The sequence below is a fragment of the Manacus candei genome, unplaced genomic scaffold, assembly GCF_025592945.1.
Source record: "Manacus candei isolate 608988 ecotype Guabito, Panama unplaced genomic scaffold, ASM2559294v1 h1tg000123l, whole genome shotgun sequence".
Taxonomy (NCBI): domain Eukaryota; kingdom Metazoa; phylum Chordata; class Aves; order Passeriformes; family Pipridae; genus Manacus; species Manacus candei.
Genome location: NW_026138171.1, coordinates 365,285 through 378,878, shown reverse-complemented (window position 1 = coordinate 378,878; position 13,594 = coordinate 365,285). Strand labels below are relative to the sequence as shown.

At 44.3% G+C, this 13,594-nt stretch overlaps 1 protein-coding gene across 1 annotated transcript in view; it reads right to left on the bottom strand.

Moving 5' to 3' along the window:
* The window catches only part of LOC127462239 (collagen alpha-1(VII) chain-like), a 142,766-nt gene that overhangs the window by 11,659 nt on the left and 117,513 nt on the right, over positions 1 to 13,594 (bottom strand). The window contains exons 72-78 of the mRNA XM_051770693.1: positions 12,754 to 12,834; positions 7,664 to 7,717; positions 7,475 to 7,528; positions 4,846 to 4,908; positions 4,301 to 4,363; positions 3,221 to 3,337; positions 667 to 744 (exon numbers count right to left, since the gene is read on the bottom strand). Of these exons, the coding sequence (XP_051626653.1) occupies positions 667 to 744; positions 3,221 to 3,337; positions 4,301 to 4,363; positions 4,846 to 4,908; positions 7,475 to 7,528; positions 7,664 to 7,717; positions 12,754 to 12,834 (510 nt within the window). The remainder of the gene's footprint in view (positions 1 to 666; positions 745 to 3,220; positions 3,338 to 4,300; positions 4,364 to 4,845; positions 4,909 to 7,474; positions 7,529 to 7,663; positions 7,718 to 12,753; positions 12,835 to 13,594) is intronic.

Here is a 13,594-nt window from a genome sequence, read left to right as displayed (position 1 = left end):
TCCTTTGGGATCATCCCACACTCACCCTGGCTCCTTTGAGATCATCCCATCCTGACTCTTGCCTCGTTTGGGATCATCCCACACTCTCCCTGGCTCCTTTGGGATCATCCCACACTCACCCTGGCTCCTTTTGGGATCATCCCACACTCACCCTGGCTCCTTTGGATCATCCCATCCTGGTCCTGGCTCCTTTGGGATCATCCCATCCTGACCCTGCCTCCATTTGGGATCATCCCACACCGACCCTGCCTCCTTTTGAGATCATCCCATCCTGACCCTGGCTCCTTTGGGATCATCCCATCCTGACCCTGCCTCCATTTGGGATCATCCCACACCGACCCTGCCTCCTTTTGGGATCATCCCGCACTCACCCTGGCTCCTTTGAGATCATCCCATCCTGGTCCTGACTCTTTGGGATCATCCCATCCCAACCCTGGCTCCTTTGGGATCATCCCTTATTATCCCTGGCTCCTTTGGGATCATCCATACAGATGGATCATCCCAAACTCTCCCTGGCTCCTTTGGGATGATCCCAAACTCACCCTGCCTTCTTTGGGATGATCCCAAACTCACCCTGGCTCCTTTGGGATCATCCCAAACTCACCCTGGCTCCTTTGGGATCATCCCAAACTCACCCTGGCTCCTTTGGGATCATCCCAAACTCACCCTGGCTCCTTTGGGTCCGTCCATTCCCGGGGGTCCCCTGAGGCCGATCCGGCTTTTCCCTCTTTTCCCTGGAGGCCCCTGGAGAGGGAGAGGAGAGCTCAGTCAACCCCTCCCAGACCTTTATCCCACAGCTCCCAGTGGGATTTTCCCCTTCAATCCCACGGAATGTTCAGCCTGGAAAGGAAACACGTTTTTTTGGGGCCTTCCAGGAGCCAAAAAAAAAAGATGGAAAGGGAATATTTAATTTAGAAGAGCTTGGGAATGACAGGCCAAGGGGGGAAGAGGCTTCAAACTTCCAGAGGGCGGGGTTAGGTGGGATATTGGGAAGGAATTCCCGGCTGGGAGGGTGGGGAGGGGCTGGAATGGAATTCCCAGAGAAGCTGTGGCTGCCCCTGGATCCCTGGGAGTGTCCAAGGCCGGGTTGGAATTCTTGGAATTCTTGGAATCCGTGCCCTGGGATGGCGGAAGGCGTCGGGGTCGGAAGATTCCATGAAGAGATTCCCTGGGAAGATCCTCAGAGCCCTCTGGATCCCAAGGGATTCATGGACAGATGGGATGGGATGGGAGGTTTTCCCTGGGCAGGAAGGATGGATCCTGTGGGAAAAGAAGGCCCTTTTCCCTAATTTCAGCCCCAGAGCCTCAGCAGAGGGAGACAATCCCTTCCCAATCCCTCTGCTGGACTTCCCAGCCTGAGAATTTTATTTTTTTTTTATTATTTTTTAACTTTTATTTTTATTTTATTTTTATTTTTATTTTTATTTTTTTATTATTATTATTTGGGGTTTTTTTTGTTTGTTTTGGTTTTTTTTGGTTTGGTTTTTTGTTTTTTTTTGATTTTTTTTTTGGGGGTTTTTTTTTTTGTTTTTTGGTTGTCTTATTTTGGGGTTTTGTTGTTTGTTTTGGTTTGTTGTTTTTTCGTGGGTTTTTTTGGGGGGTTTACGCTGGTTTTTTTGTTTGTTTTGTTTTGGGTTTTTGGGGGGGGGGGTTGTGGTTTTTTGTATGTTTTAGTTTAGATTTATTTTATTTTTTTATGGGTTTTTTTGTTTGTCTTGTTTTCTTTGGTTTTTTTTGTTTTGGCTTGGTTTTTGGGGGGGTTTTCTCTGTTTCTGGTTTTTTGGGTTTTTGTTTGTTTTAATTTTTTGGGTTTTTTGTTTGTTTTGCTTTGGTGTTTTTTTAGTTTTGGAGATTTTTGGTTTGTTTTTTTTGGGGGTGTTTGTTTGCTTTGATTTTTGTGTTTTTTCCTTTGTTTGGTTTGGTTTCTTTTTGTTTTTGGTATTTTTTTTTCCTTTTGTTTTGGGGTTTTTTGTTTGTTTTATTTTTGGGGGTTTTTGTTTGTTTGGTCTGGTTTTTTGTGGGTTTTTTATTTGTTTTTTGTTTGTCTTCGTTTGGTTTTTTTTGTTATTTTATAGGTTTTTTTGTTTGGTTGTTTTTTTGGTTTTTTGTTTGTTTGTTTGCTTTGTTTTGGATGTTTTTATTTATTTGCTTTGGGTTTTTTTGTTTGGTTGGTTTGTTTTTTTAAATTTTATTTTTTGTGGCTTTTTTTTAAATTTTATTTTTTATTTTTATTTTTTTCTTTGTTTGGTTTGGGGTTTTTTAATTTTATTTTTTTTGTGGTTGTTTTTTGTTTTGTTTTGGTTTTTTTTATTTATTTTTTTTTCCTTTATTTTTTTAATTCAAAACAACTTCAACCCTCAAAAACTTTAACTCCCAGCCCTCTCTCCCTTGAAAAAAACCCCTTCATTCCTTCACATCTTGAATTAATCCCTCCCTTGTTTTGGCACCTCCTCATTATCACACAACCGACCCCGCTCGGAAACTCCATTAAATCCTCATTTCCAAGGCTTTTTATTCCCTTTCCAAAGGTTCCCGGCGTGTCCTGAATGCTGAGAGGCTCCTTAAACACGAGCACTCTGATCATTAGGGGTAATTAGGATAATTAGGGGGGCGCTCGAGGGCCGGATAATTGGAAATTATCCCTGGAAAGGTCGAGTCTCGCCCCTGAAAACGGGGAAAAGAGGGAGGGAAGGAGGAGGAAAATCTCCAAGGGGGAAAGGAAGAGAGGGATGAAGTGAAATCCTGTGGGAAGAGGGGATGGGAGAGAGGGATGAAGGGAAATTCCATGGGAAGAGGGGATGTGGGAGCTTGGAAGAGGAGGGAGATGTGGATGTGGGAGGGAAATGTGGATGTGGGAGCTTGGAAGAGGAGGGAGAGGTGGATGTGGAAGAGGAGGGAGAGGTGGGAGCTTGGAAGAGGAGGGAGATGTGGATGTGGGAGGGAGATGTGGATGTGAGAGTTTGGAAGAGGAGGGAGATGTGGATGTGGGACCTTGGAAGAGGAGGGAGATGTGGATGTAGGAGGGAGATGTGGATGTAGGAGGGAGATGTGGATGTAGGAGCTTGGAAGAGCAGAGAAATGTGGATATGGGAACTTGGAAGAGGAGGGAGATGTGGATTTGGAAGAGGAGGGAGATGTGGATTTGGAAGAGGAGGGAGATGTGGATGTGGGGACACACCTGGGGACACATCCAGGAGGGTTTGGTCCCAGCCCATCTCACCTGTGGTCCTGGCTCTCCCTGTGGTCCTTGAGGTCCGTCTGCTCCAGCACTTCCAGCCTTCCCGGGCCATCCCATCTGGCCCTTGAAGCCTCCCAGTCCAGGAACTCCTTTGGCTCCCTGGGAATCACCAACAGAGGTGGATTTAGAGATGTTCCAGTCAAACATCATCCAACTGCTCCCATGGATTTGGGAATAGCGGGATACCATTCCCATCCCACTTTGGTGGAGGAGGAAGAGGCCGCTTTGGCTTCGCTCTCCACCTCTCCTTGTCCTTCTCTGGGATGATTCCCAACAATTCCTAATTCCCAGCTCTCCCAGAGTCCTTTAATCCATAACTTTGGGAAAAACGGGGAGCACTGATCCATAAAATCCCAACTCCCAACCTCCAGCGAGGGTGGAAAACAGGGATCTGCGGGAAGGAGGAGGACAGGAGAGACAGGGAATGAGATCCCAAATCCCACTGGGATGCAGGAAGGGCCCGAGGGGCTGGAAAATGCCAAAAAAAACCACTGGATGGGACCTGCTGAGATTGTTGGATGTTTTCCTTTCTCCTTTTTTTTCTTTTTTCCAAGGAGTTGCTGTTTTAACTGAAATCCCATTTTTTTCCCCCTTTCTCCTTCTGTGGAAAAGCCCAATTTTTTTCCAATTTAAAGAATTTTAAATTCAAGAATTTTAAATTTCAAATCCAGAGAAGGGAGATCGACGGGGCAGGGATCCAGGTGGGAATTCCCTCGGGAAAGCTCGGAAACTTTTTCCACTTCCACATTTTTTTCCACCCCAGAGCATCCCAGGAACCCTTTAACCCCGGGAATGCTGATGAGATAAACTCTGCCAATCCCAAAATCGGGGCCTTGGGGTGGCTTTTCCTAAAAAAACCAGGACCCCCCTGGAGTTCTGTACATCGGGATTTAAGGAGATTTCCCTCTCCTGCTTTTTCCAGCTGCATTCCCAACCTTTGCTACTCCAGACAGTTGCCCTCTGCCCTCTGGGAATGTGATGGAAAAAATAGGGAATCTTGTTGACCCGACCTGAGGGATGTGGGAATTGCTTTTCCCTGAAGAAAGGCCGGGGAGTACCAACCTTTTCTCCTTTCTCCCCCGGAATTCCCGAGGCTCCGGCGTTTCCCGCCGCTCCCTGTTCCCCCTGGAAGGAGCCAAGAGGAAAAAATGGGGGCTGATGTGGCCCTGGCAAGGCTGGAATTTCCTGGATGGACAAGGAATTTCCTTGTCTTCGGGTCACGGAGTTATTCGCTGAGGAGAGGGGAAAAATTCCATGAAAAATTCCCGTTCCTTGACAATTCCAACAGGGCCGGGGGGGTGGATGAAGCCGGTTGAGAAGCGTTCCCTGGTTGAATCCCAGTTTTCTGGGGGGATGGGAATGGGAGACCTGACTCGTGGAGAGGAGGAAAATCCCCCATCCCAGCGTCCAAACGTCTCCACCCGGATCCACGTCGATTTACGGGAACGGATTCCCAATAATCTCATTTTTACAGGAATAAACGCTTGGCAGAGGTGGATTTGCAGCAAAGCTTTGGGGAAAACCTCTTATTTATGGAACTGGGGGAGTTTTAAGGTCCCTTCCCACCCAAATCCACCCTCTGTGATCCCATAATTCCAGACGCTCGCCTTCGCTCCGTGCCGTCCATCCGATCCCGGCGTTCCCGGTTTTCCAGGACTTCCCCTTTCTCCCTGTGGGTGGAAAAGAAGGGGATGGGCCGTGAGGACAAACAGAAGCCCCGAAAAAACTGGGAAAAGTGGCTCTGGAAAAAGCAAGGAGAAGGATAATCAAAGGGGGAAAATCAAAGCGCAGGTAAAGTCTTAATTAAGGCCGCGAATTTTTTAGATCTAAATTTAACTAAGGTTTAATTTTCACTAATTAGACTCCTGGAATTAATTGAGGCTAATTTAACTCGGCTCATTTTAAATCACCACGGATTTTAGGTCATCTCTCAGCTCCGGGAAAGTAGGTGGGGAAAATTCCGAGGGAAATATCAATAAAATAATATTAATGAGAAAAAAAAAAGTGGGAAATACTAATTAAAAAGAGGAATAAAGTATTAATATGTTCATTTTTATGCCCTTTTAATTTTAACGCCCTTCCTGCCTCCGGTTCTGCCGTTAAAAAATATGAATAAAATATTAAGATATTAATTTTAATGCCCTCTTAATTTTAATGCCCTTCCTGCCTCCCGGGGGATTTGGGATCTCAAAGGGGTCGCCGTTGCTTTGACTGATTTTTTTGGGGGAAAATATCATTCCCAAGGTCTCTCCCGTCCTCCTCTTTCCCACAGATCCCCGTTTTCCACCTTTGCTGGAAAGGTTGGGGGTTGGGTTTTTTCCAAACATTAACAGCAACACCGATAATAATTACAATTATAACGCCAATAAAGCCACACCCCGCGGGCTCAGCCCCCAACAGCTCCCTGATTTCTCATCCAAGATTTTAAAACCTTCCATAAAAAGCTCATTAAGGGGTCATTATCTGGTTGTTTACGGAGCAAGGACTAATGAGGAACTAGAACTGAGCCCAGGCCGTTGCTAAGCCACGGATCAGGAGGGGATTTAAGCCAGGCCTGGGGTAGTTTTTGTCCCAGATTATCCAGAAGTTCCCTGGAATCCTAAAATTTCTTCTCCCTGTTCCTCGTGGGCTTCCCAGAGGGATTTGTCCCACCGGGGCTGGGTGGATTCTGGGAAATGGGAATTTGGGATTATCCCACCTTGGTGCCTTTGGCTCTGGGAAATGGGAATTCGGGATTATCCCACCTTAGTGCCTTTGGCTCTGGGAAATGGGAATTCGGGATTATCCCACCTTGGTGCCTTTGGCTTTGGGAAATGGGAATTCGGGATTTTATCCCACCTTGGAGCCTTTGGTTCCAGGAAATGGGAATTTGGGATTATCCCACCTTGGTGCCTGTGGTTCTGGGAAATGGGAATTCGGGATTATCCCACCTTGGTGCCTGTGGTTCTGGGAAATGGGAATTTGGGATTATCCCACCTTGGTGCCTTTGGGTCTGGGAAATGGGAATTTGGGATTGTCCCACCTTGGTGCCTTTGGCTCCAGGAAATGGGAATTTGGGATTGTCCCACCTTGGTGCCTTTGGCTATGGGAAATGGGAATTTGGGATTGTCCCACCTTGGTGCCATTGGCTCTGGGAACTGGGAATTTGGGATTCTCCCACCTTGGTGCCTTTGGCTCCGGAAATCGGAATTCGGGATTTTATCCCCCCTTGGTGCCTTTGGCTCCGGGAAATGGGAATTCGGGATTCTCCCACCTTGGTGCCTTTGGCTCTGGGAAAGGGGAATTCGGGATTTTATCCCACCTTGGTGCCTTTGGCTCTGGGAAATGGGAATTCGGGATTTTATCCCACCTTGGTGCCTTTGGCTCCGGAAATCGGAATTCGGGATTTTATCCCCCCTTGGTGCCTTTGGCTCCGGGAAATGGGAATTCGGGATTCTCCCACCTTGGTGCCTTTGGCTCTGGGAAATGGGAATTCGGGATTTTATCCCACCTTGGTGCCTTTGGCTCCGGGAAATGGGAATTCGGGATTCTCCCACCTTGGTGCCTTTGGCTCTGGGAAAGGGGAATTCGGGATTTTATCCCACCTTGGTGCCTTTGGCTCTGGGAAATGGGAATTCGGGATTTTATCCCACCTTGGTGCCTTTGGCTCTGGGAACTGGGAATTTGGGATTCTCCCACCTTGGTGCCTGTGGTTCTGGGAAATGGGAATTTGGGATTGTCCCACCTTGGTGCCTTTGGCTCTGGGAAATGGGAATTTGGGATTGTCCCACCTTGGTGCCTTTGGCACCAGGAAATGGGAATTTGGGATTGTCCCACCTTGGTGCCTTTGGCTCTGGGAAATGGGAATTCGGGATTTTATCCCACCTTGGTGCCTTTGACTCCGGGAAATGGGAATTTGGGATTCTCCCACCTTGGTGCCTTTGGCTCTGGGAAATGGGAATTTGGGATTCTCCCACCTTGGTGCCTTTGGCTCCGGGAAATGGGAATTCGGGATTATCCCACCTTGGTGCCTTTGGCTCTGGGAAATGGGAATTTGGGATTCTCCCACCTTGGTGCCTTTTACTCCGAGAAATGGGAATTTGGGATTATCCCACCTTGGTGCCTTTGGCTCCGGGAAATGGGAATTCGGGATTTTATCCCACCTTGGTGCCTTTGGCTCCAGGAAATGGGAATTTGGGATTTTATCCCACCTTGGTGCCTTTGGCTCTGGGAAATGGGAATTTGGGATTATCCCACCTTGGTGCCTTTGGCTCCGGGAGCGCCGGCGAGGCCTGGAAGTCCTGGGAATCCCTGAGGAGAAAGGGAGATTCCAGGGGTTGGTGTAAAATCAAGGAATTCTGAGATGTTCGACGGGAACCAAGCCCGGAAAGCTTCGGAATCTCTCCAAGGGTGGAGATTCCATAGGATGTCCTTCCCAATTCCTACCTTTGCTCCTTTCTGCCCGGCGTCACCGGCGGTCCCGGGATCGCCTTTCCATCCCTAATGGGAAAAAAAAAACCAGGATAAACATTCCATGGGGAAGGGTCTGACCCCGGGGATAACTCGGGAGGAATTTTGCGGTTTTTTGTTGCGTTTTCCAAGGCCAGAAGCTCCTGGAAAATTGGGAGCTCGTGGTCGATTTGTTGCTGGAACGGGATTGGGAATGACCTGGGAGAAGGTTGGGGTTGTAGGGAAGTGGGACAGGATGGGAAAAGTTTGGAAAAACCAAACGGGAAAACCTCAGGAATTTGGTTTATCTCCAGAAATTTCCCAGGAAACGTCACCCTGAAGATGCATATTTTTTTTAGTATTATTATTTTTATTTTTATTTATTTTTTTGGGGTTTTTTTTGGTTGTTTTGGTTTGGGTTTTTTTGTGGTTTTCTTTTTTTTTATTAGTATTTTTTGTTTGTTTTTGTTTTTTTAAATTTTTTTGTTTTGTTTTGTTTTTTGGTTGTTTTCGGGTTTTTTTGTTTGGTTTTTTTTGGGGGGGGGTTGGTTTTTTTTTTTGTTTTGGTTTTTCTGGAGGGGATTTTTTTGTTTGTCTTGGTTTGGGGTTTTTTTTTTAGTAATTATGGGTCAAAGTCTCCCATCCACGAGCAGGAAATTCTTTGGGTTTTTTTTTTGGTTGTTTTGTTTTGTGTTTTTTTGTGGTTTTCTTTTTTTTTATTATTATTTTTTGTTTGTTCTTTTTTTTTTTAAATTTTTTTTGTTTTGGGTTTTTTTTGTTTTTTTTTTTATTTTTATGGTTGTTTTGGGGTTTTTTGTTTGTTTTTTTCAGGGGGGTTTTGTTTTTTTATTTTCTTTTTTTTTGTTTTGGTTTTTCTGGAAGGGATTCTTTTGTTTATCTTGGTTTGGGGATTTTTTTTTAGTAATTATGGGTCAAAGTCTCCCATCCACGAGCAGGAAATTATTTGGGGTTTTTTTTTGGTTGTTTTGTGGTTTTTTTGTGGTTTTCTTTTTTTTTATTATTATTTTTTGTTTGTTCTTGTTTTTTTTTAAATTTTTTTTGTTTTGTTTTTTTTTGATTTTTTGGTTGTTTTGGGTTTTTTTCTTTGTTTTTTAAGGGGGGTTTTGGTTTTTTGTTTTCTTTTTTTTTGTTTTGGTTTTTTTGGAGGGGATTTTTTTGTTTGTCTCGGTTTGGGGATTTTTTTTTAGTAATTATGGGTCAAAATCTCCCATCCATGAGCAGGAAATTATTTGGGGTTTTTTTTTGGTTGTTTTGTTTTGTTGTTGTTGTTTTTGTTTGTTTTTTGTTTTTTTTTGAGGGGATTTTTTTGTTTGTCTTGGTTTGGGGATTTTTTTTTAGTAATTACGGGTCAAAGTCTCCAATCTACAAGCAGGAAATTATTTTGGGGTTTTTTTGGTTGTTTTGGTTTGGTTTTTTGTTTGTTTGTTTGTTTTTGGTTTTTTTGTGATTTTTTGGGCTTCCTTTTTTTTGATTTTTTTTGGGTTTTTTTTGGGGGTTTTTTTTGTGATTTTTGTTTTTGGTTTTTTTCTTTTTTTTTGTTTTGTTTTTTTTTGGGGGGGATTTTTTTTGTTGTTCTGGTTTTTTTTTTTGTTTGTTTGGGGTTTTTTTTTAGTAATTATGGGTCAAAATCTCCCATCCACAAGCAGGAAATTCTTTGGGATCGAGAGGTTTTTTTTTGTTGTTTTGTTTTGGGTTTTTTTGTGGTTTTCTTTTTTTTTATTATTATTTTTGTTTGTTTTCTTTTTTGTTTGGGTTTTTTTTTGGTTTTTTGTGATTTTTTCAGCTTTTTTTTTCTTTTTTTGTTTTTGTTTTGGTTTTTTGTGGGGGATTTTTTTGTTGTTTTGGTTTGGGGTTTTTTTGTTTGTCTTGGTTTGGGGTGTTTTTTTTGGTAATTATGGGCCAAAGTCTCCCATCCACGAGCAGGAAATTCTTTGGGGTTTTTTTTGTTTGTTTGAGGTTTTTTTTTTCCCTTTTTTTTTTTCTTTTTTTTTTTTTTTTTGTTGTTTTCAGTTTTTTTGTTTGTTTGGTTTTTTTGTTCTCTTTTTTGTTTTGCTTTGTTTGGTTTTTTTGGAGGGGATTTTTTTGTTTGTCTTGGTTTGGGGTTTTTTTTTTAGTAATTATGGGTCAAAGTCTCCCACCCACGAGCAGGACATTATTTTTTTTTTGTTGTTTTGTTTTGTTTGTTTTTTGGATTTTTTTTTTTGGTTTTTTTTTTTGGGGGGGGTTTTTTGGTGATTTTTTGAGCTTTTTTTTTTTCTTTGTTTTGTTTTTGTTTTGGTTTTTTTGGTTTTTTTTTTTTGTTTGTCTTGGTTTGGGTTTTTTTTTTAGTAATCATGGGTCAAAATCTCCCATCCACAAGCAGGAAATTCTTTGGGACCGAGGGGTTTTTTTTTTGGTTGTTTTGTTTTGGGTTTTTTTGTGGTTTTCTTTTTTTTTATTATTATTTTTGTTTGTTTTCTTTTTTGTTTGTTTTTTTTTTTTAATTTTTTTGTTGTTTTTTTGTGATTTTTTCAGCTTTTTTTTTCTTTTTTTGTTTTTGTTTTGGTTTTTTTGGGGGGGATTTTTTTGTTGTTCTGGGTTTTTTTTGTTTGTTTGTCTTAGTTTGGGTTTTTTTTTTAGTAATTATGGGTCAAAATCTCCCATCCATGAGCAGGAAATTCTTTGGGATCGAGGGAGGTGTCCTGGAGTGAGAAACAACCGGCTCATTCCCGGGAAAACGAGATCCATGAGGGCTTTTTTAGGGAATGATTCCTTCCTTCCCTGCTCTCCCCACCAGGCAGCTCAACATTGAACAGGGAAGGAATTAGAAATTTGGGCCTTGGCAAGAAAGCAAGGAAAACTCAGGCTGGAAAAATGGGATAACTCGGAAATCTGGAGCTGGAGAAGGATCCTCCTAAAAATCTGGTCAAGAAAGGAATTGGAGGCTTTTCCAGGAGATTAAGGAGTGATTTCTCTTTGGGAAAGACTCATTTGATTCCGGGAATGAGGTGTGGGAATGAGGAATAGGGTGTGGGAAGAGAAAGGAATATGGGCATGGAGTCTCTTCCCACAGAACGATCCAAGGCCTTTCCCTGCCCCTTCCCTCTTTTGGGATCCTCCTAAAAATCAGGCCAAGAAGGGAATTGGAGGTTTTTCCAGGAGGTTAAGGAGTGATTTCTCTTTGGGAAAGACTCAATTCCAGGAATGGGGTGTGGGAATGAGGAATATGGTGTGGGAATGAGGAATAGGGAGTGGGAAGAGAAAGGAATATGGGCATGGAATCTCTTCCCACAGAGTGATCCACGGCCTTTCCCTGCCCCTTCCCTCTTTTGGGATCCTCCCAAAAATCAGGCCAAGAAGGGAATTGGAGGCTTTTCCAGGAGATCAAGGAGTGATTTCTCTTTGGGAAAGACTCACTTGATTCCAGGAATGAGTTGTGGGAATGAGGGATGAGGTGTGGGAATGAGGAATAGGGTGTGGGAAGAGAAAGGAATATGGGTATGGAATCTCTTCCCACAGAAAAATTCGTGGCCTTTCCCTGCCCCTTCCCTCTTTTGGGATCCTCCCAAAAATCAGGCCAAGAAGGGAATTGGAGGCTTTTCCAGGAGATCAAGGAGTGATTTCTCTTTGGGAAAGACTCACTTGATTCCAGGAATGAGTTGTGGGAATGAGGGATGAGGTGTGGGAATGAGGGATAGGGCGTGGGAAGATAAAGGAATATGGGCATGGAATCTCTTCCCACAGAACAATCCGTGGCCTTTCCCTGCTCCTTCCCCCTTTTGGGATCCTCCTAAAAATCTGGAAAAGAAGGGCATTGGAGGCTTCTCCAGGAGGTTAAGGAGTGATTTCTCTTTGGGAAAGACTCACTTGATTCCAGGAATGAGTTGTGGGAATGAGGAATAGGGTGTGGGAAGAGAAAGGGATATGGGCATGGAATCTCTTCCCACAGAGTGATCCACAGCCTTTCCCTGCCCCTTCCCCCTTTTGGGATCCTCCTAAAAATCAGGCCAAGAAGGGAATTGGAGACTACTCCAGGAGATTAAGGAGTGATTTCTCTTTGGGAAAGACTCATTTGATTCCAGGAATGAGGTGTGGGAATGAGGGATGAGGTGTGGGAAGAGAAAGGGATATGGGCATGGAATCTCTTCCCACAGAACGATCCGTGGCCTTTCCCGCCACTCACCGGTTTCCCATCCCGCCCCTTCCCCCTTTTGGGATTCTCCTAAAAATCAGGCCAAGAAGGGCATTGGAGACTCCTCCAGGAGGTTAAGGAGTGATTTCTCTTTGGGAAAGACTCACTTGATTCCAGGAATGAGGTGTGGGAATGTGGGATAGGGTGTGGGAAGAGAAAGGAATATGGGCATGGAATCTCTTCCCACAGAACAATCCGTGGCCTTTCCCTGCCCCTTCCCCCTTTTGGGATCCTCCCAAAAATCAGGCCAAGAAGGGAATTGGAGGCTTTTCCAGGAGATTAAGGAGTGATTTCTCTTTGGGAAAGACTCATTTGATTCCGGGAATGAGGTGTGGGAATGAGGGATGAGGTGTGGGAAGAGAAAGGAATATGGGCATGGAATCTCTTCCCACAGAACGATCCGTGGCCTTTCCCTGCCCCTTCCCTCTTTTGGGATCCTCCCAAAAATCAGGCCAAGAAGGGCATTGGAGACTCCTCCAGGAGATTAAGGAGTGATTTCTCTTTGGGAAAGACTCACTTGATTCCAGGAATGAGGTGTGGGAATGAGGGATGAGGTGTGGGAATGAGGAATGGGGTGTGGGAAGAGAAAGGAATATGGGCATGGAATCTCTTCCCACAGAACGATCCGTGGCCTTTCCCACCACTCACCGGCTTCCCATCCTGCTCCTTCCCCCTTTTAGGATCCTCCCAAAAATCAGACCAAGAAGGGAATTGGAGGCTTTTCCAGGAGATCAAGGAGTGATTTCTCTTTGGGAAAGACTCACCTGATTCCGGGAATGAGGTGTGGGAATGAGGGATGAGGTGTGGGAATGAGGAATAGGGTGTGGGAAGAGGAAGGAATATGGGCATGGAATCTCTTCCCACAGAACGATCCATGACTTTTCCCGCCACTCACCGGCTTCCCCTTCTGCCCCTGGAATCCTCTGTCACCTTTGGCTCCCTTGTTCCCGTCCTTCCCATCCAGACCAGCTGCCCCCTGCCAAAAAAAGTGGGAAAAAACCACGGAGAAGGAATTGGCCCCATAAACAGATCAGAGGGACAAGTGTGGTTGTCCTTGGAAAAGGGAACAAGGAGATTCTGGAGACACTGGGAGCGATTTAAGGGGGTCAAACCCAATCCTGGGCTCTGCATTTGCAGCTTCAAACCTTTTTTTTTCGCCCCATTTTGGAGCTTTTGGAGCTCAGAGGGGACCCAGAGCCACGTCCTGCCCCGGGATCTCTTTGCCTTTAATTGGGGTTCAAATTAAAACTACAAGAAATTCAATATATAGGGGTTTTTTTCCCACATCCTGGCCAATTTTCCTGGCATTTTTCAGCCCCTGGATGTGAGAAAATGGGATTTTATCCTCACTGGAGACACTGAGTGCCCAGGGAAAACGAATTTGACTGCTTAAAGCAGATCAGAGGGACGAGGAGTGACATCCTCTCCCTGGCATTAATTTGCTGTAGGATGTGGGAAGGAAACACATTTATCACAGGAAAATATATTTAAACTCTCCCTGCCAACAGTTCAAACCGTTCCTGGGGACAAAAAAACCAGCCCAGGGTCCCTCACAGACTGAATTTTCAATGCCAGATGGAAAAAATTTTATTTTTTTTATTTATTTTGTTTTTTTTAATGAATAAATTTTATGTTTTTTCCCTGGAAAAAAGCAGATTTTGGGAGCTTTTCTGGCTCTGCAGGATCAGGGGAAAAAAATCCACCTGCATCCTCGGGCAACAAATGTTGTCTCCTGG